This window comes from Staurois parvus, unplaced genomic scaffold (assembly GCF_062004578.1).
Source record: "Staurois parvus isolate SC_StPar_1 unplaced genomic scaffold, SC_StPar_1.0 ptg000362l, whole genome shotgun sequence".
NCBI classification, from domain to species: domain Eukaryota; kingdom Metazoa; phylum Chordata; class Amphibia; order Anura; family Ranidae; genus Staurois; species Staurois parvus.
The window spans coordinates 9,610,721-9,638,264 of record NW_028318158.1 but is presented as its reverse complement, the minus strand read 5'-3'; the positions used below and the strand labels follow the sequence as shown (position 1 = coordinate 9,638,264).

Below are 27,544 nucleotides of genomic sequence, written 5' to 3'. Positions count from 1 at the left end.
TTAAGCTGCATTACTGAAATAAATTAACTTTTGCACAATATTCTAATTTTTTGAGTTTCACCTGTAAGTGTGTCTTATTGCAGAAGAGACAAAGCATGTTTCTTCTGCAATAAAAAGCTGCCTACTTTTTTTTTTACAAAAGTCAAGGTTACCTGTCACTTTAAATAGTGTGGGCCAAACTCTTTCCATTTTGAAGTGATTCAGCGCTGTATCATGCTGTAGTAGCATCAGCAGTTTGGTGACTTCTTGTCTGCAGGTGACTTCTCCTCAATGGGACACAAATTGCAAAAAAAAAAACTGGCTGGGGTTATAACCCTCCCTGACTCTATCCAAAATGGAAAAAAAAGTTTTGCCTATAGTTCTGCTTTAAAAGACAAATATGGCCAAAACTTTTTCAGCATCACAGAGCTGTTCCAAGCTCTGGAAGGATCCTGACAATACCTTCAGGATCTACCCAGATGTGTGATTGGCAGCTGTCTCAGCCTCTCAGCGTGCCACTGAGAGAGTGAGCCAGCTGCTCCCACCCCCTCCAGTCACCGCTCCCTGCTCAGAATGTGCCATAAACTGAGTGATCACCAGTCATGTGATTGTTCAGTTCTTGGGCTTAGAGTTAGCAGGGGACAGCTGCAGCATCACAGCAATGCTGCAATATAGAGTTGAGTATGTATCCAGGGCAGACTCAACATTCAGGCATTCTGGCATTGCCCAAGGGCCAGGGGTCAGTAGGGGGCCCCATGAGAGGCTTCATAGTTGTCATACAGGGGCAGCATATTTAGGTCTGTCTGAATAATTTGTAATTTGAAACCCAAACACATTAATCAGAAAGGAATGTGACTCTGAGTGGGACCTGGCAGGATGGGAACGGATGAGGAAGCGGGAGAAACGTGTATCCAGGGAGCAGGGGACTGCCAATGACAGTGTGGGGAACGGAGGAGGAGACAGCGGCAGCCTCATATCTGGGAAGTAGCTCACCTTTTACCTCATGTAGTGGCACAGCGAGTTGTGGTCCCAGGCAGTAGTAGTGCCTCACTACACGCTGATGATGGTGGAGCCAGAGGACAGCAGGAAGGTGAGAGGAGTCCATAATATTATTGGTACACTGACTCCTTTACTACGACTGATGATCAGGGAACCCTGCACCCTGATAATAGGAATTTACAGCTTACAGTATAAAATTGTGTGTGTAATTTTGGGGGGATCATGTAGTATGTTGGGGTAGGGGAGCCCCCCTCTCTCACCCTCACTCCACTCCCTCTCTCTCACCCCTCTCTCCCACTCACCCCCCTCTCTCTCTCACCCCCCACTCCCTCTCTCTCCTCTCCCCCCTCTCTCTAACCACCCTCACTCTATGGCACCCCCCTCATCTCTCTCACCCCCTCTCTCTCTAACCACCCTCCCTCTATCTCACCCCCTCTCTCACCTCCCTCTATCTCACCCCCTCTCTCACCTTCCTTCTCTCTCTCACCCACACCTCCTCTCTCTATTTTTCTTTCTCACACTCCTCTCTCTCACTACCCTCTTTCATTCCTTCTCTCTTATCCCCCTTCCCTATCTCTCCCCCTCTACCACCCACTCTCTCTCACCCCCACTCTCTCTCACCCCCACTCTCTCTTACCCCCACTCTCCCAGCCCCCATCTCTTTCACTCCCCCTTTCTCTCACCCCTCCTTATCTCTCCCCCCACCTCTTTCCCCCATCTCTCACCTACTTTTCCATCTCCCTCATCTTTCTCTCTTTCCTATCTCTCCCCTTTCACCTTTCTGTCTCTATCCCTCCAGCCCCTATTCCCCTTTTAGTTTCTAACAGGAGATTCAGTCATATTTCAGGTTCTCAGTAAACAAAATGTGCTCTGTCAGTAGAATTTCCATGTTTTGTCAGTAAAAAAAAAAAGGTTGTGGGGGGTTTGCAACCCTGTCAGGAAGGAGCAGAGTGGGAGCTGATCAGCAGCACAAGACAATTAACCTCTCAATCATTGGGCATCTTTACTGTACTATGTAAGCAGCAGGTGCTACTTAGAGCCCCTGAAAACCACATCCCCAAACTTTGCTGCGGCACGCTGTGCACGCTACATTTCTTTCTTTGCTATTAGGACCCATATTATGGTCTTGCACATAGGCCCATTGCTTTCATAAAACACCCCTGCTTGCATCATAAAGATAGCTGCCATGTAGCAGCCATCTTTAAACCTGAATGTGCCCAGCAGCTTCTAGGGAAAGAAACCGGGAATATTCAGGCTTTGCTGCAGTAGATATATAAAGGGCCTTTCTATGCAGCTGAGCTGCAATATGTAGATGAGGCGTTGTGTGGGTCTGGTTTGACTGTGTGTCTCCTATTGCCCAGGGCCCCATGAGCTGTCAGTCCAACCCTGGTATGTATGTGTGGTTTTTTATAACCCCATACGTCACCTTTAAGAAAGTAAGAACTTATGCAGACAAATCAGCCAAAGCAATGTTTATTACTTCAATTATTTAAAGCATGTTTCAGCACAGCATTTTAGCAGTTCTGATTCCATTACATAAAAACTCACTGAAGCAAAATGCTGCATTTCATCTGTAACTCTTACTGACGTAACAGAAAAAGAAAAAAAAAACTCCATGCTAGCTGCTATGTATCTTTTTACTTGAAATGTATACTGACACACCTGCAGAACACCTTGCAGCTTTGCTTAGTGAATCTTGTGATCAGCCTCATTGCATAGCCAGGCAGGTGACACCACTGTTCACCATTTCAGCTTCTTGTGTCAACAGTCTACTCATTGGAGAAAAAAATTAGCCATATGATTCTCGTATATGCTCCAACCAGTAGGCAGGAAACATAGTCAGTTGCAAAGTTTAAAAGTGGTGCCACCTGCAACAGCCATGAAGAGTTAAAAGAGAAGTTTGTTTGTTTTTTTTCCCTCAGATTATTCTTACCTAGGTGAATGCTGCACCTGTCCCCCGGTCACACTGGATGCGAACTGGCATGCAATTTGCATGCCATGCGACTTGCAAATTGCATGTCAAGTCACACCCTATTGTCCGCAATTAGAGTGGTCTAAAGTAGTACATGCACTACTTTTGGTGTGATTTGCATAGACATCTGTGTCAGATGTCTATGCAAATCGCACCTGAAATCGGTATGTCACCCGACTTTGAAACCATGCAACTTCACTGTAAGCCACACAATTTCAAAGTCCGGTTTGATGTTACCAGGGTGCTAAGGTGGGAATACATGATTAGAAAATCGACCGATCAGTCATCCAACAACCAAGAGGTGTTCGTTCCTTGGTTGAAATTGTGGCCCACATTAACCAAGCTAAAAAAATTGTTCGTCGGGCAATACGTAGTGTTGACGTCCTCCGTACAAGTGGAAGTGATGCAGTGTGCGTCTGACCTTGTAGCCACGCCCTTCCGGCCAGAATGAGCGATATACATAACAATTAACAGCAATGAGTATAATATAGTTTATACTCCCTTAATTACTTACCCTTGCTTTCTCTTATCCGAAAAGATTTGTCTTCATGGGGTGCTTCAGCTCTGCCCTGGTTCGGCCGCATCAACACCCTCAAGATGGATACCTTACCTAAGTTATTATATGTTTTTCAAACTGTACCGATTGCTGTCCCTAAGAGTTTCTTCCTTTCTCTACGTTCCCGTTCGATTAGATTTATTTGGCACCAAGGGTTCTCAAGGTTAAAATATAGGTTACTTACCTACCCAAAACTCGGAGGTGGAGTGAGTTTACCAGACTTTGAGCTATATTATAAAACCACAATACTAGCCTGGATGCTTAATTGGTTTCCCAGACCCTTCTGTAATGCCTCTTGTATGATTGAACAAGATTTGTCCCAGGTTGATCTTCGGGCTTTACCATGGGGTTATAGCCAGGACCATCTGCGTTTTCCCTGCCTGTAACCATTGACTGTGGCTGTACTGCAATTGTGGTATCAATGGGGCATCATTGCTCTCTTATATTCTGATCCCTCTCCCTTATCACTCCTATTTGACAACCCCGCTCTTCCTCAGGGGTTAGGCTGTTCTACCATTGGACCCTTTACGTGCCCCTCCTGGCCCGTAGCTCGAGACTTTATTTGCCCCCAATCGTGTCTTCCACTCCATTGGGATGGGCCTAAGGATTGATTGGCCACTTTACATTTATCCTCATTTTGCGAACACTTATACTCTTCCTCCTACGCTCATCGTCCACTCTCTGAGTTTGAACGGCTGTGCTCCCTCTCTGAACCACCAAGACATGTCCTAGCCTCCTTCTATAAAGTGCTACGCAACGTTCTTCATTCCAAACTCCCTCCCTACACCAAGGCGTGGGCTTGAGACCTAGGTAAAGACATATCGGCTGAAGACTGGTCCACGTCATTCCACTTCACCCACAAATCGTCTATTTCTTCTTATTCACAAGAAAAGAACGTTAAGCTCCTTTCTCGATGGTACAGGGACCCCCTCTCCCTACACAAAATATTTCCTTCTACAACTAATCTCTGCTGGCGCTGTACTAAAGCTGTTGGTACAGAGCTCCATATTTGGTTGGATTGTGACCTAATACAACCCTTCTGGCGACAGGCCTTTGCTGTATGTGAAAAAATACAAAAAAGAAAAAGTGCCAAAAAACGGGTGTATACACCCATTGATATGCCCAACTCACCACTAATAGGGTGTGGATTCTTAAACCAAATGACATATATATAGAAATTCGCAGCTGACAAGGGCAGACCTGTCACAAAAGCGGTATATAACGAATCCCATGCAGAGTAATAATTCACTATTATAGTGGATGCAATTATTTTTATTAAGATCACATGGATCATGAAAAGGTAGACATTTATATCATGGTGAACACATTATCAATCATGAAAGTAAAATCAGAAAAATAAAAACAAAAAAACGTTCTGCGTTTTCATTTAGCTGCATGTATGGCAAAAAGAGCCAGATTAGAATTGGCAAAGACTGCTTCTGTATTCATTATGGAAAGTCCAAATATGGAATCCAGATATGTATATATCTTCAGTATTCTTAATCTGTATCTTCTATTTTTAGAGGTATCAAAGTAATTTCTTCCAATTCATCAAAGTGTGGTGATGGAAGCATGAGTGGCAGAAATCCTGAAGAATAAATGTACAATGAATACAAAGATCCTTGAATAATTGCTAAATGCCTGTCATGAACTTGCAGTATCAAGATAAATCCTATTTGTAAATTGTATGGCCACTGATGGAGGAATAAAACATGATAAAATTATGTATTACCTTCTTAGAAAATCATCATCATCACTTGGATTGATTAAAGTAGAGTCACAGTGTGTGGCCAATTTCAATTGGCCGATATTTCTTATATAAGGTATTTTCAGTGGATAGCAGTAATAATGGTTCTAAAACAAATAAACAAATGTTATGGCATCAAATTCACACGAAAATCATGGGCACTTCCAAATGTATTTATTTATTTCAGGTACTTATATAGCGCCATCAATTTTACACAGCGCTTTACACATATATATTGTACATTCACATCAGTCCCTAACCCTCAAGGGGCATGCAATCTAAGGTCCCTAACTCACATCCATACATACACATACTAGGGCCAATTTAGACAGGATCCAATTAACCTACCAGCATGTCTTTGGACTGTGGGAGGAAACTGGAGTACCCAAAGGAAACCCACGCAGGCACAGGGAGAACATGCAAACTCCAGGCAGGTGGTGCCGTGGCTGGGATTCAAACCAACAACTCTAGTACTGCCAGGTGGAAGTGCTAACCATTTAGCCACTGTGCTGCCCCCAAATAAAGGGAATAATTACCCTAGTAGAGGCTGATGAGATATATATCTGTGTAAATCCTCTGTGGAGATAAGAGATATGTATCCTCCTTTATACCAAAAAAGTTTTGAACTATAGTAGAGATATCTTGATTATGCACTAAGGCACTAAACATTCAAGTAACTTGCCTATAAAGGGCTCCAAAAATTCCTCTTTTATGTAAGAGCAAGGCAGTTCCTTTAAAGGGTTCATAGGACTGGTCGTCCCGTTTTGCATATAATAATGCTTGTGAGATAAAAAATCTGCATTCACCTGGAAAAGGCCCAAACATTTCTCTATATATAAGAGTGCTGGAATTCCCAATTGAGGCTCAGAACATATAAGTCCCGTGTCACTTAAATAGCGAGGTATAACTTGGCTCTATTCAAGGGGCCGCGGGTGTCAATCACCGGGTCCCGGCTGGTCATTACCCGCCGGCAAACACTGACACAGAGCACAGCTGCATTGTTTACAATGCAGATCTGCTCCCTGTCAGTTACCAACACACTGTTCCTGAGAGGAGTTTAGCTCTTGAAATCAGTGTGTTCCTGTGAAGTACACCCCCCCCGCCCACTAGTAAAACACTCCCCTCGCACAGTTAACCCTTTGATTGCCTAAAAATGTTAACCCCTTCCTCCCTAGTGCCATTAGTACAGTGTCAGTGGCCCCAAGTCAGTTCCCCCCCAGTGTCAAAATGTCCGCCGCAGTCCCGCCATAAGTCACTGATCACTGTCATAAGTCGCTGATCACTGTCATAAGTCGCTGATCACCGCCATAAGTTGCTGACCGCCACCATTATTAATATAAAAAAAATCCCGGTATCTTTCCCGCCAAGTGTAGACGCTATAAATTTCACGTAAACCAATTAATTTACACGTATTGGGATTTTTTTTTAGCAAAGACATTTTGGCCGAAATTTATGACGAAATTTGATTTTTAAATTTTTTTACTGGACATGTTTTATAGCTAAAAGTCCAAAATATTGTTTTTTTTCTCAAAATTTACATTTTTTTTTTATAACGCAAAAAATAAACACCGCACAAATGATCAAATACCACCAAAAGAAAGCTCAATTAGTGGGAAAAAAGACGTAAATTTAATTTGGGTGCAGTGTTGCATGACCGTGCATTTGTCAGTTAAAGTAACGCAGTGACGTAACACAAACCGCCTCTGTAACCGCTTCCTGACCGCCCTATAGCAGAAATACTGCTACAGGGTGGCACAAGTGTGCAAAATCACATATTTATATATATATATATATATATATATATATATATATATATATATATATATACACACATGATTTGCGCTTCCGTGGTTTTCACGCCCCTCCCAGATAGCGTCAGATTGCCCTTCAGTACACCAGTCATCACATTTAACCCCTTGACTACCAGGAAGATGCTCATACACAATAAACCTCCATTGCTAGTATAGTGTCTGAATGGATCAATATCTTTGATCAGATCAGCACTATACCAGAGTTCACATTAGTATAGTGTCCCCAAAAACGCAGTGTTAGCGGGATCAGCCCCGGCACCTGGCAAGCCATGCATTTAGCCCATACGCTTACCTTCTCCCCCCAGCAAGTGCAGTGTCAGCAGGTCACTGTGACTTGATACATTGCACAGAAAACCGCAGTGTTGGCAGAATCAGGCCTGATCTCTGTTAGCACTTGCCGGTAAATTTTGAGGACTCTCATATGCAGCAGAGTGCCAGTACTAGTGCCGCGCTACCTTTTGGTGAACTGGCAAGCACCAGCGGTCTAGTACATTTTGGTCTTTCACATATGTCTTAGATTGTAAGCTCCCAGGATCAGGGCCCTCCTAACCCTCTTGTATTGAACTGTATTGTTGCTGTAATGTCTCCTGTTATATTGTAGTGCTGAGCAAACTGTTGGCGCCATATAAATCCTGTATAATCGTAATAATAATAATACCAGCACTGCAGTATCACTTGGTGACGTGGCGAGTCCCATAAGTTCAGTACAAGCCGGTGCGGTGGCGAGCACAAGTATTGTCCCACAGCCACCAAGAATTCGCACACAGGCCCATAGAGCTCCTAGTATCCTTCCGGATGACGGCCCACAAATTCTGCAGCACCCGTACTTCCCCCATTCACTGGACAACCCGGAATTCAGGTGGAAATAGCAAATTTAACTACTTGATTTTTGGAGCTGTTTTTCACGGAATATCTGTATGCGTTGATTGTGGATCAAAGCAATTTATATGCACAACAATTTATCGCCGCCAACCCAAATTCAACCCTTGCCAGACCAGTAGCATGGAAACTCATTAAAGTTTCCGAATTTACATTTTTTCGGGCCTAACCCTCAACATGGGCATTACTAAAAAAAATGAATTGCCGTTGTATTGGTCCACAGACTCGATTCATCATATACCCGTGTTTTCTGCTGACATGGCCAGGCATAGATATGAGAGTATAATGTTTTATGCATTTCAATGACAATACACTCTGTCATCCTCGGGGTGACCCTGAATTTGACCGGCTACACAAAATTCAGCTCCTCGCAAATCACCTTAACCAAAAATTTGCAGATGTCTATACTCCCCAGCAAAAAATCTGCGTTGATGAGTCCCTGATTAATTTTTCTTGCCGCCTTGCATTCAAACTATTTCTCCCCAGCAAGTGTGCCAGATATGAGGTCAAGATGTAGAAGACCTGTGAGAGGACAACAGGCTATACTTATAAGTTTCGGATTTATGAGGGAAAAGATAGTCATGTGGAGCCCCCCCCCGGATACCCAGACTACATGGAGAGTAGTGGCAAGATAGTTTGGGACTTGGTGTCATCCTTTTTCCATATGGGGTACCACTTATATGTTTGTTCAATCTTGGAACTGGTGCATGTGGCACAGTGTGACCTAATGTGTGCTCACCATTAGAAGTGGGTGGATGCAGGGCGGTATATTCTAATGGAGGGCATACCACACGCTTTTTCTGGCAGAGATTTCTTCTCTTTTATTCAAACAGTCCACAGGCTGCATACAAAAAAAAAGAACATAGCATATATACCCAACAAGGACCAGCGATGTACTGGTACATCACTGGACTTTGATTGGTTATACCAGGATGATGCCTACAGCTGCAGGCATCATCCTGGTATCATTTTTTTCAGCTGGCGATCGGCTTTCATGTAAAAGCAATCCTAGTGGCTAATTAGCTGCAGGATTGCTTTTACAAGCAGCGGGAGATGATGCCCCCCTCCCCCGCTGCCTTCCACGGCCTTCTCGGGCAGTCCCGTACCATCGGGGGAACCTGAAAACGCAGCCGGTGTTTCTGCCAGCTGACCATAGAGCTGATTGGAGACCAGAGTGGTGCAAACCATCTCTATAGTCTAAGAATTCGGAAGCTACGAGCATTTTATCACTTTAGTTTTGCAGGATATAAACGGCGCCATTTGTAAATTGGGAAAGCATCTGATCACAACGATTTTGGTTTGATTAGATAATGTAAGGGCAGCGGAGATATCTAGAGCCTGATAGATCCCAGATTTCTCAAAGAAGAATATATGACAATGCCCATTGAAGTTATAGGGGATATGTGCATTCCCTGTGATAGCATTAAAAGTGATAAAAAAAATGAAAAGTACAGTGTAAAAATAAGTAAAAAAATCAAAATAAATGGAAAAAAAAAACTCGGCCCTCCCATGCATGCACACCTGTGTGCACAAGCGTTGACCCTGGACCGGTATGTAAACAGCGGTTGCGCCATACATGTGAGGTATCGCCGTGAACATCAGATCAAAGGCAGTAATTCTAACACTAGACCTCCTCTGTAAATCTAAAATGGTAGCTTTTAAAGGCTTTTAAAGCGTTGCCTATGGATATTAAAAATGTATGCTGTTTGTCCGCATTGCACGGAGCATGCGCAGTTTTAAAGCATGTCATGTTTGGTATCTATTTACTCGGCATACCATCATCTTTTATATTTTACCAAATAATTGGCCAATATATTGTGTTTTTGTGCATTAAAAGTTTTTTTTTTTTAATTTGCTTTTGAAAAATCGCTGCACGAGTACTATGTGCCCTAAAAAATTGTAGTACCCACTAATTCACTAGGGTGTCTGCTTTAAAACAATATATAATGTTTGGGGTTTAAATTAATTTCCTAACAAAAAATACTTATTTTTTTCATGTGAACAAAAAGTGTCAGAAAAGGCTTGATCTTCAGGTGGTTAGAAGAGTGAATGATGTGTGGCATAAACTTCTAATTCTGGGCATAAAATGCCCCCACCCCCCAAAACGACCCCTTTTTGGAAAGTAGACACCCCAAACTATTTGCTGAGAGGCATGTTGAATGAATAGAAGAATTTATTTTTTACCACAAGTTTTTGGAAACTGACAATTTTATTTTTTACACAAAATTGTCATTTAAATGATTTACTGCTCACACATGCCATGGTTATATGTGGAATTACTCTCCAAAATACATTCTGCTACTTCTCCTGAGTACGGGGGTACCACATGTGAGAGACGTTTTGGCAGTCTAGCCAAGTACAGGACCCCAAAATCCAAAAAGCACCTTCACCTTTTAAAGGGCTTTATTTCCTCATTACACTTCCAGACTACCTATCACAGATTCGGAGGCCCTGAAATGCCAGGATAGCACCTAACCCCCACAAATGACCCCTTTTTGGGCAGTAGACTCCCCAAGGAATTTGATAAGAAGCATGGCAAGTATTATGCAGATTTAATTTGATGCCACAAGTTTTTGGAAAATGAAGAAAAAAAATCAAAAAAATATTTTTTCTATTTTTTTCTATTTCAAAACTTTGTGAGAAAAAATGAGATCTACAAAATACTCACCATGCCTCTTTTTAAATTCCTTGGGGTGTCTACTTTCCAGAAAGGGGTCATTTGGGGGGGGGGTTGGTGCTATCCTGGCATGTCAGGGCCTTCAAAACTGTGATAGGTACTGAGGAAGTGAAATGAAGTGGCGCACCATCATGCTTTTAAAGTGGTCATTGGATTTCAGGCTCCTGTATGTGGCTAGGCTTCCAGAAAGTCTCACAAATGTGGTATCCCCATACTCGGTAGAAGTAGCAGAATGTGTTTTGGGGTGTAATTCCACATATACCCATGGCTTGTGCGAGAAATAAATAATTTAAATGACAACTTTGTGTAAAAAAAAAAAATGTTTTTGTCATTTTCCAGAAACTTGTGGAAAAAAATAAATCTTCCATGGACTCAATATGCCTCTCAGCAGATAACTGATGGTGTCTACTTGACAAAACGGGGTCATTTGAGGGTGTTTGAACTATCCTGGCATTTTAGCACCTCAAGAAATGTGATGAGCAGTCAGAAAGTAAAAGCTGTGCAAATTCTATTATCTATACCACAGTTTGTAGACACTATACCTTTCACACAAAGCAATAAATATACACTTACTGGGATTTTTGTAACCAAAAACATGTAGCAGAATACATTTTGGCCTACATTTATGATGAAATTTTTGTTTTTTTGGATATTTTTTATGACTGAAATGAGAAAATATAGCGCCAAAAATAAAAAGTGCACAGGTGATCAAATACCACCAAAATAAAGCTCTATTTATGTGAAAAAAGGACATACATTTCATTTATGTACCATATTGCATGACTGCGCAATTGTCCGTTAAACTAGCACAGCGCTGAATAGCAAAAAAATGGCGTAAATTGCAGTATCTATACCATAGTTTGTAGATGCTATAACTTTCACACAAAACAATCACTATATACTTATTGGGATTTTTTTTTTACCAAAAACATGTAGCAGAATACATTTTGGCCTAAATTTAAAACTGACTTTGAGTTTACTATATATTTTTTATAGCTGAAAATAAAAAATATTGTTTTTCTTCAAAAACCCAAATGACCCCTTTTTGGAAAGTAGTCAACCCCAGGAATTTAAAAAGAGGCATGGTGAATATTTTGCAGATCTCATGTTTTCTCACAAGGTTTTGAAATATACAAAAAGAAAAGAAAAAATGTTTTTGTTTTTTTTCTTGATTTTCCAAAAGCTTGTGGCAACAAATGAGATCTGAAAAATACTCACCATATTTCTTATCAAATTCCTTGGAGTGTCTACTTTCCAAAAAGTGGTCATTTGGGGGGGTTTGGTTCTATCCTGGCATTTCAGAGCATCCGAAACTGTGATAGATAGTCAGGAAGTGTAATGAGGAAATAAAGCCCTTTAAAAGCCTGAAGGTTATTATTGGATTTTGGGGTCCTGTACTTGGCTAGACTGCCAAAACGTCTCTCAAATGTGGTACCCCCATACATGGGAGAAGTAGCAGAATGTATTTTGGGGAGTAATTCCACATATACCCATGGCATGTGTGAGCAATAAATAATTTAAATGACAATTTTGTGTAAAACAAAAAAATTATTTATTGTAATTTTCCAAAAACTTCTGGTAAAAAAATTAATTCTTCTATTGACTCAATATGCCTCTCAGCAAATAGTTTGAGGTGTCTACTTTCCAAAAAGTGGTCATTTTGGGGAGTGGGGGCATTTTATGCCCAGCATTAGAAGTTTATGCCACACATCACTCACTCTTCTAACTACCTGAAGACCAAGCCTTTTCTGACATTTTTTTGTTCACATGAAAAAAATCTGTATTTTTTGCTAGGAAATTACTTTGAACCCCCAAACATTATATATTTTTTAAAGCAGACACCCTAGTGAATAAAATGGTGGGTACTACAATTTTGTATGTCACATAGTACTCATGCAGCGATTTTTCGAACACAAATTTAAACAAAAATAAACTTTTTTTTACTTTTAATGCACAAAAACACAATATATTGGCCAATTATTTTGCTAAATATATAAGATGATGGTATGCCGGGTAAATAGATACCAAACATGAAATGATTTAAAACTGCGCATGCCCCATGCAATGTCGACAAACTGCATACATTTTTAATATCCATAGGCAACGCTTTAAATGCCTTTACAAGATACCATTTTAGATTTACAGAGGAGGTCTAGTGCTAGAATTACTGCCCTTGATCTGACGTTTGCGAAGATACCTCAAATGCATGGTGCACTGGTGGCACAGGGTCAACACTTGCGCACACAGATGTAGGGGGCAAGGGTGCTTTTTTTTTTAAGTTATTTTTATTTTTTTTATTTTTACACTGTCCCTTTGCATTTTTTAATCACTTTTAATGCTATCACAGGGAATGCAAATATCCCCTAGAACTTCAATGGGCATTGTCATATTCTTTTTTGAGAAATCTGGGGTCTATCAGACTCTGGATATCTCCTCTGCCCTTACATTATCTAATCTCACCAAGATCAGTCTGATCAGATACTTTCCCAATTTACAAATGGCGCTGTTAATATCCTGCAAAACTGAAATGATGAAATGCTCGTAGCTTCTGATTTCTTAGACAATAGAGATGGTTGGCACCATTCCGGTCTCCAATCAGCTCTATGGTCAGCTGGCAGAATCACCGGCTGCCTTCTCAGATTCCCCCGATGGCACGGGTCTGCCCGAGAAGGCTGTGGAAGGCAGCGGTGGAGTCATCTTTTTCCGCTGCTTGCTTTTGTACTAAAGCTGAAAAAAATGATACCAGGATGATGGCTGCAGCTGTAGGCATCATCCTGGTATAGCCATTCAAAGTCCAGTGATGTACCAGTACGTCGCTGGTCCTTGTTGGGTGTATATGCTATGTTCTTTTTTTTTTTTTTTTATGCAGCCTGTGGGAGAGTGTTGATGCATACCTCCCAACTTTCTGAGATGGGAACGAGAGACGCTTTTTACGCTCTATGCCCACTGGGCGCTTCAATAACGCTGGTAACATTAGCTGTGTAACGTCATATAAAAAACTTGAGTTTTTTGGCCTTATTGTATTAGTGTTTTTTCGCGTTTGCATTTTTTTAGAGATTCCTTTTTTAATTAAAAAAAAAGGCCAAAAACACTGGATTGCTGCGATTTACCGCGTTTTTCAGCATTAGAGTGTTTTTACAGCTAATAAACTCCTCTAGAAACTCACTAGTCCTGGGTTCTTTTTCCAGCCAAAAAATGTTGATTACAGTCTGTGTGTGTATGGACACACAGGATAACATGCTGGGGGGTTTACTGGCTGTAGAAAAAACATCAAAAGCAAAAAACAGCCGCTGTAAAAACGTCCCGTGTGCATGAGGACTTAGCACAAGTATGCAGGCATTGGACACACCCCCTGCCATGCCCCCTTAAAGGAGAATTATACAATGATCGGTTAAACCCAAAAAGCGGTTCTCTTAGGGATCGTTCACACAACTTTATTTCTAACTTTTGCCAAACTACCCTAAAGCGTTTGACAGGCGTTTGGGAATCGTTTTTAACGCTCTTCAAATGCTCCCCAAACGCCCTATGTGCGGTTTTGAGGCATCTGATGGGCAATTGCCAAGCTTTAAAACTGCACCACAAACGCCTATAATGAAGTTAAATGGTATTAACGCTCCACAACCACGTCGCAAATGCCTGTCAGGCGTTTGAGGAGCAGCACCATAGACTTGAATGAGAGGCTTCAACCCTTCCTGATTGGACATGAGGCGCCAGTTTTGCCGCGACGCAACGCTTCAGTGTGAACAGCACTGCGTGCTGCCATGTGCAGAATTTTCATAGGCGTTTGTGAAGCATTAAAAATGCGTCCCAAACGCCTGACGCCTGTTGACAAAGCTAGTGTGAATGCAGCCTTATGCAGGCTATAGACGGGGAGAAAACCGGCCGTTTTTTTAACAAAAAAATGAAAAATCGGTCGTTCAATAGGCCAACGTTACCACCAACAGTAAAAAAAATCGGCCGATTTTCTTCCCGTCTACGGCCGGCATTTAATTACTTCTGTCCCTGCAGAGAGCCCCACTATTATATTTGACATTAAAAAGTATTGCGGTTGCAACATTGTATCTATTTGTATCCATTTCGGATACAGGGGTTTTTTTTTTTTGGATACAAATAGATACATTGTTGCAACTGCAATACTTTTTAATGTCAAATATAATAGCGGACTGGAATTCTTCTTCTTTCTCTTCTTCTTTCTCTTCTTCTTATTTTTTTTCTTCTTGTTCTTGCAGTCACGGCTCATGCGCAGATTTTTTATCGGTAAAAAGATCGGCCGATTTGCCCACCATTGCCACAAAAATTGGCCAATTTTTTCCCAACTTTACCGATCAAAAAAATCTAACAAAATCCAGAAAAATGGCCGACCAATTAACCCATTAATGGTGCGAAAATCAGCCGATTTTTTTTTTGGCTGAAAAATCGGCCGATTTTCGACCCATCTATGGCCTGCATTACACTACTATTCCTTTATATGGGCTTTTGGAAGTTACAGCTGCAGACATGTAGACATTGGATGAACGGTTTAGCACTTTTTGATAGGTAAATGGTGCATTTTATGTGCAACTCTATGGATCAGACCAGAATGAGGGACTTTGTTCCATCTGAGGGACAGTCCCTGAAATCAGGGACACTTGGGAGCAGGGGTGGACTGACCATTTGGAAACTCGGGCACTGCCCGAGGGCCCGGGGTCAGTAGGGGGCCCCATGAGATGCCCCTGGTACCTTTTTCATAGACTTTTTTGAGTTTAGGCAAGGTCACAGGGGCCCCATGATCCCCTATTGCGCGGGGGCCCCATGAGTTGTCAGTCCGCTCCTGCTTGGGATGTATGTTGATGGCAGTATTAGCAGATTGAATGACAGGGTAAAGGCGCGGGGAGAAGCAGCAGTGGGGCCACCACACCGATGGACCGGTAATCTGCAATATTAGTCGTTTTTGGGTTTAGCTGCGTGAAAGGTGTACTAACTTTATTGTCTAGCCCCTCCCCCATAACAAACCCCCGACAACATCCTCTCCCCCCATGTGCCCGCTCTCCCTCTAGGCAGCCCACACCACGTGAGCACAGCTAGCCCACTCCGCCCATCTATCTCCCTGGGACAGGCCAGTGTAGTAGATCACCGAGCAGCCTCGCCGTGTGTCCTGAGGGGGCTGGTCGCTCGACCGGCGGCTAATGCGGCCTGCTTTGTTGTGTGGCGGGCTCCTGGCTGCACGCTGCTGACTCGCCGTGTGTTGTGTGAGGGAGACGCAGACCGACATCCGCCTCAGACATGGCCGAGTCCGCCGATAAGCTCTACCGGGCCGAGTATGCCAAGAGTGGCCGAGCCGGCTGCAAGAAATGCGGCGACAACATCGCCAAGCAGTCACTGCGGCTGGCCATCATGGTGCAGGTAGGTGTGGGGGGCCCTGCAGGGGCCCATCACATAGACACCTTTTCTGTCACATGGGGCTGCCACTTGTAGTCCTAGAATAGCCTTTGGTTAAAGCGAACCTGTCTGCACCCCAAAACAAACCTGGACCCACCCCAACCTATCTACCTGCCTTGGCACAATCCCACCATGTGACTGCTGTGAGTCTGGTGACTGGACGTTCAGGCATTCTGCCCTGGAAGAGTGTCATGTGTTGCCCCATTATCCCCCCACCCTGAGGCCCCCGGTTACTGACCCTGGTGGGCTGCACTGCTAGTGCTCATTTTATGAAATCTCAATTCCAAAGTAAAAATCCATCCATTTCACTAAATCCCTGGTGATGCCATAAAGATCCTTGTTCAGGCACTTCCTGTTATAGGGTGACAACGCTTTGTCCCTACTTCCCATTTGTGCCCCTGGGTTGTCACCCTGTCACACAGGCTTTTGATGGAGTCAGTGATTTTATCACGTTATGCATGCACCATCCACTGTTGTCACCAGCAGGAAGCATGTCCTGAGGGAACAAAAAAAACATGCAGCCATTGCTGGTGTGTATGGAGACATACAGCGATCAGCCTGATCTTTGACCACCCATCTAATAGTGGGAAGGGTCCCCTTTTGCTGCCAAAACAGCCCTGACCTTTCCAGGCTCGGAAGCCACTAGACCTCTGAAGGTTCGTTCACACCAAATGCACTGCGATGTATGTCTAAACACATTTCCCACACGTGGAAACCAAAAAAATGATGTTCCCTGTGAATGCAGCTCACACCAGTGTGTTGTGTTGGAAAAAAAAAGTGGCATGCTCTTCTATTTTTTTTGCAACACAACGCATTCAAACGTGGGCAGCACAGTGGCTAAATGGTTAGCACTTCTGCCTGGCAGTACTAGGGTTGGTCCGAATCCCAGCCACGGCACCTCCTGCCTGGAGTTTGCATGTTCTCCCTGTGCGGGTTTCCTCCGGGTACTCCGGTTTCCTCCCACACTCTAAAGACATGCTGGTAGGTTAATTGGCTCCTGTCTAAATTGGCCCTAGTATATGAATGTGAGTTAGGGACCTTAGATTGTACTCCCCTTGAGGGTCAGGGACTGATGGAATGTACAATATATATGTAAAGCGCTGCGTAAATTTACGGTGCTATATAAGTACCTGAAATAAATATTAAACGTGCACAAACTCAGCACACTGCAAGGACAAAAGAGCCATGCATGTAACACGCACACCAAAATGTTACACAAACTGCACCACAACACACATGCATTAACACGTGTTGTGGAGTAATGAGCCCTGAAGGTATGCTGTGGTATAGGGCACCAAGCCATCGCTGGCAGATCCTTTAACCGCCTCCCGCCCGCCATATAAAGACATGAGGACTGGCGGTGGTTCTTTCGGTCTGGGAGGACGTCACATGATGTCCTCCCACTCTAACAGTGCGCGGCGATCGGTGGTACGCTGTGTCCCTGGGACACCAGCGCATCACCAGTCATTCAGAGAGAGCTGATGACTTTGTCTCCGTCGTGTGATCAGCTGTGTGCAATCACAGCTGATTGCATGTAAATAAGGAAATGCCAGTTATCGACATTCCTCTCGAGCTGTCACGCTGATGAGAGCCAGTAATCGACATTCCTCAGAGGGGACATGTACACTGGTCATCTGGGCATTGATAATCAGTGTAGCCGCATCAGTCCCACATATCAATGCAACATATCAGTGCCCATCTGAGCTGCCTTTCAGTTCCAACTATCAATGCCATATGAGTTCTGCCTATCAGTGCCCAACAGTGCAGTCTTGTTAGCGCACATCAGTGAAGGAGAAAAATTACTTATTTACAAAATTTTATAAGAGAAACTAAGAAAAAACTTTTTTCCCCCAGAATTTTCAGTTATTTTTGGTTTGTTTAGAAAAAAATAAAAAACCCAGAGGTGATTAAATACCACCAAAAGAAAGCTCTGTTTGAAAAAAAATTATAAAAATGTCATACAGTGCAGTGTTGCATGACAACGCAATTGTCATTCAAAGTATGACAGTGCTGAAAGCTGAAAATTGGCCTGGGCAGGAAGGGGTTGAATGACTACGCAATTGTCATTCAAAGTATGACAGCCCTGAAAGCTGAAAATTGGCCTGGGCAGGAAGGGGGTGAAAGTGCCCGATAGGCAAGTGGTTAAAGTGTTAGTAAAGTCACTTTGTATATTTTTACCTACAGGAAAGTCTATAATAAAGCTTACCCTGCTGAGTGCCCCCAATAGCAAGCCTCTTGGTATGGGGGCACTTGAGCAGGCTCACATCCAATCCACGCTTCTGGGAATGGAGTGCTTCCCCGTAAACCAGGGGTCCTTAAACTTTTTAAACAGGGCCAGTTCACTGTCCCTCAGACCGTTGGAGGGACTATAGTTTAAAAAAAAAAAAAAAAACTATGAACAAATGCGGACAGTACAGGAGATGACCAGAGACTGCAGACATACAACGGCGGCAGGAATACTGGTGTCAGTGGGGGGGGAGGAATAGTGCCCCATCGTTGGTGTCAGTGGGGGGGGAGGAATAGTGCCCCATCGTTGGTGTCAGTGGGGGGGGGGAGGAATAGCGCCCCATCGTTGGTGTCAGTGGGGGGGGGAGGAATAGCGCCCCATCGTTGGTGTCAGTGGGGGGGGAGGAATAGTGCCCCATCGTTGGTGTCAGTGGGGGGGAGGAATAGGGCCCCATCGTTGGTGTCAGTGGGGGGGAGGAATAGTGCCCCATCGTTGGTGTCAGTGGGGGGGAGGAATAGTGCCCCATCGTTGGTGTCAGTGGGGGGGAGGAATAGTGCCCCATCGTTGGCGTCAGTGACACCAATGATGGGGCACTATTCCTCCCACTGACACCAATGACACTTAACTTGCTGACCGCTGCTCCAGCATGGTGCTGCTGCAGCCAGCATACCTGGTTGCAGCAGCACCATCAGCACGACACACCTGTCAGCTGTCCTTCTTCACTCCGGCCTCTCCCTAACTCGATGTTCGCGGGGCAGCTCGGCTCTGCCTCCTCACAGGTGATTGGCCTCCTGTGTGCCTTTCCTGAGCTACAGTTCTGGCGCCCAATCACCGGTGAGGAGGCGGAGCCGAGTGGCAGGAGTGAGGGAGTGAATGAAGGAGCAGCGCTTCCTGTACTGGATCGTCGTGGGACTGGGACCGGAGCCAGGTAAGGTGTAGCAGCCCCCTGCCCACCCCTGTACTTAGTGTCCCTTCCTCGTGGAAAATACGCCCCTGCTGGCGGGCCGGATAAATGGCCTCGGCGGGCCGCATGTGGCCCTTGGGCTATAGTTTGAGGACCCCTGCCCTAAACTCTGCTGCTCCTAAACATGGACACAATGGGGGTTATTTACTTAAACTTGAGAGTGCAAAGTGTGATGCAGCTCTGCATAGAAGTCAAGCAGCTTCCAGGGTTAATTGTGCTTGAGGTGATTGTAGCCTTATTAGTGCTCTTGCGAAAGAAACAATTGAGTACTGACGTGATACTTTTTTTATTTGCACTAACATACAATTTTGAGGACAACCTTAGGGGTATGTCCCCTTCTTCAAGGTCCAGGCAGTACTACTTCACAAAGTTTTAGCAGAATATTAAAAGAGATGTTGAAAGGGGGAGAAAAAAACAAACACACACAAATGTACACAGCAATGGTTATAAAACTAGGATTAGACTAGAGATAAGACACAGCAAAAGCAAAGACTGGGGGGGGGGGGGGACAACACTCACAGAGGGGGTTGTAAAACTGTTGGATAATGAGTGAGGAATCCCATGTCCAAATTAAGGCCGTTATCTCTTGTGTCAAATAGAAATATTCTTAGTTCAAAAGTTTTCCTTTCCTGAATAGTTTTAAAATTTCCTTTAAGAACTAAAATATTGAGGACTTCCATTGTGTGATCTGGTTGTGGGAAATGGTGTCCCACAGGTGTGCAGAAGTCATCTTCTTTATGTTCCTTTATGGTATGTCTGTGCAAATTCATCCTTGTTTGCAACTTCTGTCCTGTTTTGAAAACATAAGATCCTTTGCTACACTTTCTGCACTGGATAAGGTACACAACATTACTGGAGGTGCAGCTGTATGATCCAGAGATATTGAAGATCCCTTTTGAGTGTCTGACACTTTTTGATGGATTGATTTGGTTGCAGTTTGCAGCGTTTTTTTATTGCAGGGTTTGCTTCCATTATTTGTGACCTCATCAGAAGGAAGTTTCCTACTGATTAGTTTATTTCTGAGGTTGGGGGGTTGTCTGAAGGCCAGTATTGGGGGTTGCTGGAATATTTCTTTCAGAGTTCCATCCTCTTTTATGATGGGTTGTAACTCTTTGATTATTTTTCTTATTCCTTCTAGTGCTGTGTTGTATGTGGTTACTAGAGGTACACGGTTGTTAGTTTTTTTTCTCTTTGTACTGAAGTAGATTTTCTCTTCGGGTTCTCAAGGCTTTAGTAATGTTGTGTACCTTTATCCAGTGCAGAAAATGTAGCAAAGGATCTTATATTGGTGAAACAGGACAGAAGTTGCAAACAAGGATGAATTTGCACAGACAATACCATCAAGGAACATAAAGAAGATGACTTCTGCACACCTGTGGGACACCATTTCCCACAACCAGATCACACTATGGACGACCTCAATATTTTAGTTCTTAAAGGAAATTTCAAAACTGTTCAGGAAAGGAAAACTTTTGAACTAAGAATATTTCTATTTGACACAAGAGATAACGGCCTTAATTTGGACATGGGATTCCTCACTCATTATCCAACAGTTTTACAACCCCCTCTGTGAGTGTTGTCCGCACCCCCCCTCTAGTCTAATCCTAGTTTTATAACCATTGCTGTGTACATTTGTGTGTTTTGTTTGTTTTTTTCTTTTTCCCCCTTTCAACATCTTTTAACATTCTGCTAAAACTTTGTGAAGTAGTACTGCCTGGACCTTGAAGAAGGGGACATACCCCGAAAGTTTGTCCTCAAAATTGTATGTTAGTGTAAATAAAAAAAGTATCATGTCAGTACTCAATTGTTTCAGGGTTAATTGTCAAAGCCTAATTGAACAAGCTGAAGTTAGAATTTAATTGGCTACCATGAACAGCTGTATCAGATTCTGAGCGCTCTAGTTTAAGTAAATCTGACTCCTAGGCTTGTATTTATTGAGTTGAGTTCAGGGGTTTTTGCAAAAAATGCCAAAAGTGCCTAAACCCATATTTAGGAGCAGCAGTGTGCATGAGGCCTTATCTTTATTGTGTAAATTACTAGTCCCATCAAGCCACCATGTAATGGAGAGGAACAAAAACAGACCTATTTGAAGTACAATCTGTGTGACAACCATGGCTCCCCTTCATTGGGACAGTGGAGTGATGAGTGTAGATGTGAACGGGCTGAAATTGTGTTACTGGAAGGATCACCAGGTGAGCACATAAGGGGGGAAAAAAGCCTGAAAAAAGAAAACTAATGCATCCACCAGATCTTGGCTCTGGTAAGCTGCCATATAATTTTGTTTTTGGGTTTACATACACCTAATTTTCAAAAATTCTGTGTATCAAATAGTTTACTTTTTAACAAAATACTGATTTAATCTTTTTTCCATCTCAGTACTGTTGATTTCCTGCAGCTTCTTTGTATCCACTTCATGTCTGCATACACTCCCTGCACATCAGCATTGTCTTGAACCGGCTTCCTGATGGTTGTAATGGTAGAGCAAGTCTGCACAATGTATGTCAGGCACAGCTGCCTGTAGTTTCCACCTGGATGCATGGTACAGGATGACAACTCAGGAGAACCACTTAGATACAGTTGTCACCCAATAATAGGAAGTGCCTGAACATGGCAGAATCAGATCACCAGATTATTTAAAAGTAAGCTGCGGGTTCCCCCATAGCTTGAAAACAACTTTTTGAATTACATAATGGGTAATTTTACATAATGTGAATAAAAATATTCTCTGTACGTTTACTGATTTTTGTTTTTTTGCATTGGGATAATAAACTGTTTATATTCTGATTTCATTAAAAAAAAAGTTCCTCTTAGTGAACGATAGGCAAAGTAACAGATTTAATTTATAACAGAATTTCTCTCCATGCTTTCAGTAGATTAGCACATCCACACTGAACAGTGTGGATGGAAGAATCTCCACAGATATTGGCTTCAAGCAATCACACCACTCACCACTGCTTGAGTACCTGAACAGTGACTGCATGTATTTGAATGTGCTCACAATTCTGCTGACAGTTTTTGCTCTTTTCCAGTTCCTTCAGATTTGTTTTCTGTTGCAGTTTCCCTGCCAACGGGACCACCCACCATTTTGAATTTTGGCCGATTCACCAGAAATGAGCTGAAATCAAACCTGTATGGTCAGCTTTAGGCTGTTATCTCTTTGCCCAAGGCGTTTAATAAGGAATGGACTGGAGTGCACTTTAGGCTGGCTCACTGGCAGCCGCATTTGTGTGGGCACTGCAGGCCACTTGTTTTGAATGAGCTTCTGTATAAGTGGTTAGCACTTCCATCTGGCAGTACTAGGGTCTTTGGTTTGAATCCCAACCACTACGCCACCTGCCTGGAGTTTTCATGTTCTCCCTGTGTCTGCCTGGGTTTCCTCCGGGTTCTCCGGTTTCCTCCCACACTCTAAAGACATTGCTGGGAGGTTAATTGGATCCTGTCTAAATTGGCCCTTGTATATGAATGTGCGTTAGGGACCTTAGATTATACGCCCCTTGAGGGTTAGGGACTGATGTGAATGTACAATATATATGTAAATTGACAGCGCTATACAAGTACCTATAATAATCTACTGAAAACGCAAGGCAAAGGTCCCTGTACCTTTTTCAAAATCACAGCTGCGGGGAAACTGCACTACAATTTCCAGTTTGTGTGGGGGTCATTAAGATTCAATGTGGGTTTGCTGCTGGAAAGTGTACGATCGCACACAGTCTATAGTGTGAACCTAGCCTAAGAGCAGAAGGCACATCCTACCTTTTTCCTATTTTGAGTAAAGTACAGGTTCAAGTGATATTAAATGTTAAAATTTAAAAAAAACGACAAACCTGTCATACTTGCCTGCTGTGTGCAGTGGATTTGCACAGAGCACATCTGATCTCTTTTCCTCTAAGCCAGCGGTTCTCAACCTGGGGGTCGCGACCCCTTTGGGGGTCGAACGACCATTTCCCAGGGGTCGCCTAAGACCATCGGAAAACACATATTTCCGATGGTCTTAGGAACCGAGACACCGCTGCAGTCTCCGGCGATGTGTGGGCGGGATGATACGCTGCTGTCACCCGGCCACACCTCCAAGATCGCTCAGCAGCTCCGCCTCCTCGCCGCTGATTGGCCACCGGAACTGTAGCTCAGGAGAGGCACACAGGCGGCCAATCACCGGCGAGGAGGTGGAGCTTGGAGAGGAGGAGCCAAGCGGCAGCGCGCGGACATCAAAGAAGACCGAGGGAGCGAGTGAAGAGGAGAGCGGCCAGAGAAGGAAGACAGCTGACAGGTAAGTGAGAGAGCGAGCCCAGGCTGGAGCAGGGGTCAGCAAGGTAAGTATCATTGGTGTCAGTGGGAGGAATAGTGCCCCATCATTTGTGTCACTAATACCAACGATGGGGCACTATTCCTCCCCCCACTGACACCAACGATGGGGCACTACTCCTCCCCCCACTGACACCAACGATGGGGCACTACTCCTCCCCCCACTGACACCAACGATGGGGCACTATTCCTCCCCCCACTGACACCAACGATGGGGCACTATTCCTCCCCCCACTGACACCAACGATGGGGCACTATTCCTCCCCCCACTGACACCAACGATGGGGCACTATTCCTCCCCCCACTGACACCAACGATGGGGCACTATTCCTCCCCCCACTGACACCAACGATGGGGCACTATTCCTCCCCCCACTGACACCAACGATGGGGCACTATTCCTCCCCCCACTGACACCAACGATGGGGCACTATTCCTCCCCCCACTGACACCAACGATGGGGCACTATTCCTCCCCCCACTGACACCAACGATGGGGCACTATTCCTCCCCCCACTGACACCAACGATGGGGCACTATTCCTCCCCCCACTGACACCAACGATGGGGCACTATTCCTCCCCCCACTGACACCAACGATGGGGCACTATTCCTCCCCCCACTGACACCAACGATGGGGCACTATTCCTCCCCCCACTGACACCAACGATGGGGCACTATTCCTCCCCCCACTGACACCAACGATGTGGCACTATTCCTCCCCCCACTGACACCAACGATGTGGCACTATTCCTCCCCCCACTGACACCAACGATGGGGCAGTATTCCTCCCCCCACTGACACCAACGATGGGGCAGTATTCCTCCCCCCACTGACACCAACGATGGGGCAGTATTCCTCCCCCCACTGACACCAACGATGGGGCAGTATTCCTCCCCCCACTGACACCAACGATGGGGCAGTATTCCTCCCCCCACTGACACCAACGATGGGGCAGTATTCCTCCCCCCACTGACACCAACGATGGGGCAGTATTCCTCCCCCCACTGACACCAACGATGGGGCAGTATTCCTCCCCCCACTGACACCAACGATGGGGCAGTATTCCTCCCCCCACTGACGCCAACGATGGGGCAGTATTCCTCCCCCCACTGACGCCAACGATGGGGCAGTATTCCTCCCCCCACTGACGCCAACGATGGGGCAGTATTCCTCCCCCCACTGACGCCAACGATGGGGCAGTATTCCTCCCCCCACTGACGCCAACGATGGGGCAGTATTCCTCCCCCCACTGACGCCAACGATGGGGCAGTATTCCTCCCCCCACTGACGCCAACGATGGGGCAGTATTCCTCCCCCCACTGACGCCAACGATGGGGCAGTATTCCTCCCCCCACTGACGCCAACGATGGGGCAGTATTCCTCCCCCCACTGACGCCAACGATGGGGCAGTATTCCTCCCCCCACTGACGCCAACGATGGGGCAGTATTCCTCCCCCCACTGACGCCAACGATGGGGCAGTATTCCTCCCCCCACTGACGCCAACGATGGGGCAGTATTCCTCCCCCCACTGACGCCAACGATGGGGCAGTATTCCTCCCCCCACTGACGCCAACGATGGGGCAGTATTCCTCCCCCCACTGACGCCAACGATGGGGCAGTATTCCTCCCCCCACTGACGCCAACGATGGGGCAGTATTCCTCCCCCCACTGACGCCAACGATGGGGCAGTATTCCTCCCCCCACTGACGCCAACGATGGGGCAGTATTCCTCCCCCCACTGACGCCAACGATGGGGCACTACTCCCCCCACTGACGCCAACGATGGGGCACTACTCCCCCCACTGACGCCAACGATGGGGCACTACTCCCCCCACTGACACCAACGATGGGGCACTACTCCCCCCACTGACACCAACGATGGGGCACTACTCCCCCCACTGACACCAACGATGGGGCACTACTCCCCCCACTGACACCAACGATGGGGCACTACTCCCCCCACTGACACCAACGATGGGGCACTACTCCCCCCACTGACACCAACGATGGGGCACTACTCCCCCCACTGACACCAACGATGGGGCACTACTCCCCCCACTGACACCAACGATGGGGCACTACTCCCCCCACTGACACCAACGATGGGGCACTACTCCCCCCACTGACACCAACGATGGGGCACTACTCCCCCCACTGACACCAACGATGGGGCACTACTCCCCCCACTGACACCAACGATGGGGCACTACTCCCCCCACTGACACCAACGATGGGGCACTACTCCCCCCACTGACACCAACGATGGGGCACTACTCCCCCCACTGACACCAACGATGGGGCACTACTCCCCCCACTGACACCAACGATGGGGCACTACTCCCCCCACTGACACCAACGATGGGGCACTACTCCCCCCACTGACACCAACGATGGGGCACTACTCCCCCCACTGACACCAACGATGGGGCACTACTCCCCCCACTGACACCAACGATGGGGCACTACTCCCCCCACTGACACCAACGATGGGGCACTACTCCCCCCACTGACACCAACGATGGGGCACTACTCCCCCCACTGACACCAACGATGGGGCACTACTCCCCCCACTGACACCAACGATGGGGCACTACTCCCCCCACTGACACCAACGATGGGGCACTACTCCCCCCACTGACACCAACGATGGGGCACTACTCCCCCCACTGACACCAACGATGGGGCACTACTCCCCCCACTGACACCAACGATGGGGCACTACTCCCCCCACTGACACCAACGATGGGGCACTACTCCCCCCACTGACACCAACGATGGGGCACTACTCCCCCCACTGACACCAACGATGGGGCACTACTCCCCCCACTGACACCAACGATGGGGCACTACTCCCCCCACTGACACCAACGATGGGGCACTACTCCCCCCACTGACACCAACGATGGGGCACTACTCCCCCCACTGACACCAACGATGGGGCACTACTCCCCCCACTGACACCAACGATGGGGCACTACTCCCCCCACTGACACCAACGATGGGGCACTACTCCTTCCACTGACACCAATGACGGGGCACTACTCCTTCCACTGACACCAATGACATGGCACTACTCCTCCCACTGCAAAATTACAGTTATGAAGTAGCAACGAAAATAATTTTATGGTTGGGGGTCACCACAACATGAGGAACTGTATTAAGGGGTCGCGGCATTAGAAAGGTTGAGAACCACTGCTCTAAGCGCTCCTGGTTCTTCCTCTTCCCCATGCTACCCCCAAGCCCCGCTCTGTGTGTCCATAAGACATACAGAACAGGGCTCACCCCCATTCCCTCCTCACTGGCTGTGATTGACAGCAGCAAGAGCCAGTGGCTTCCGATGCTGTCTCTCAGCCAGTGAGAAGGCAGAGACCCGGGAGATCAGCTGCTCCAGTGCACTTAGCTGGATTGTGATTTAACTTGGATACAGTTGTGGCCAAAATTATTCAACCCCCACTGAAATTGAGTGTTTTGGCCAGTTTGACATTGCTTTTGATCATTCAGTCATCTTGCTTACATTTACATTAAAGAGGCACTTGTAGGTCAGACAAATATAACATAACAGTTATAATGAAATAACCACAAATGTCTTTTCTGTGCTCACAGCATTATCAGTTTTATTCAACCCCCAAGTGACATTCAATCTTAGTACTTAGTACAGCATCCTTTTACAGTTATAACAGCTTTTAAACGTGAAGCATAGCTTGACACAAGTGTCTTGCAGCGATCTACGGGTATCTTCGCCCATTCTTCATGGGCAAAGGCCTCCAGTTCAGTCACATTCTTAGGCTTGCGCACTGCAACTGCTTTCTTTAAGTCCCACCAGAGGTTCTCAATCGGATTTAAGTCTGGTGACTGCGATGGCCACTCCAAAATGTTCCAGCCTTTCCTCTGCAACCATGCTCTAGTGGACTTGGAGGTATGCTTGGGATCATTGTCCTGTTGAAAGGTCCAACGTCTCCCAAGCCTCAGGTGTGTGACGGACTGCATCACGTTTCCATCCAATATCTCCTGG

At 45.5% G+C, this 27,544-nt stretch overlaps 1 protein-coding gene across 1 annotated transcript in view; it reads left to right on the top strand.

Moving 5' to 3' along the window:
- Positions 1 to 15,706: 15,706 nt before the first annotated feature.
- PARP1 (poly(ADP-ribose) polymerase 1) overlaps positions 15,707 to 27,544 on the top strand; it is a 78,089-nt gene continuing 66,251 nt past the window's right edge. Inside the window, exon 1 of the mRNA XM_089685098.1 lies at positions 15,707 to 16,002. Within this exon, the coding sequence (XP_089541224.1) occupies positions 15,883 to 16,002 (120 nt within the window). The 5' untranslated portion in view covers positions 15,707 to 15,882. The remainder of the gene's footprint in view (positions 16,003 to 27,544) is intronic.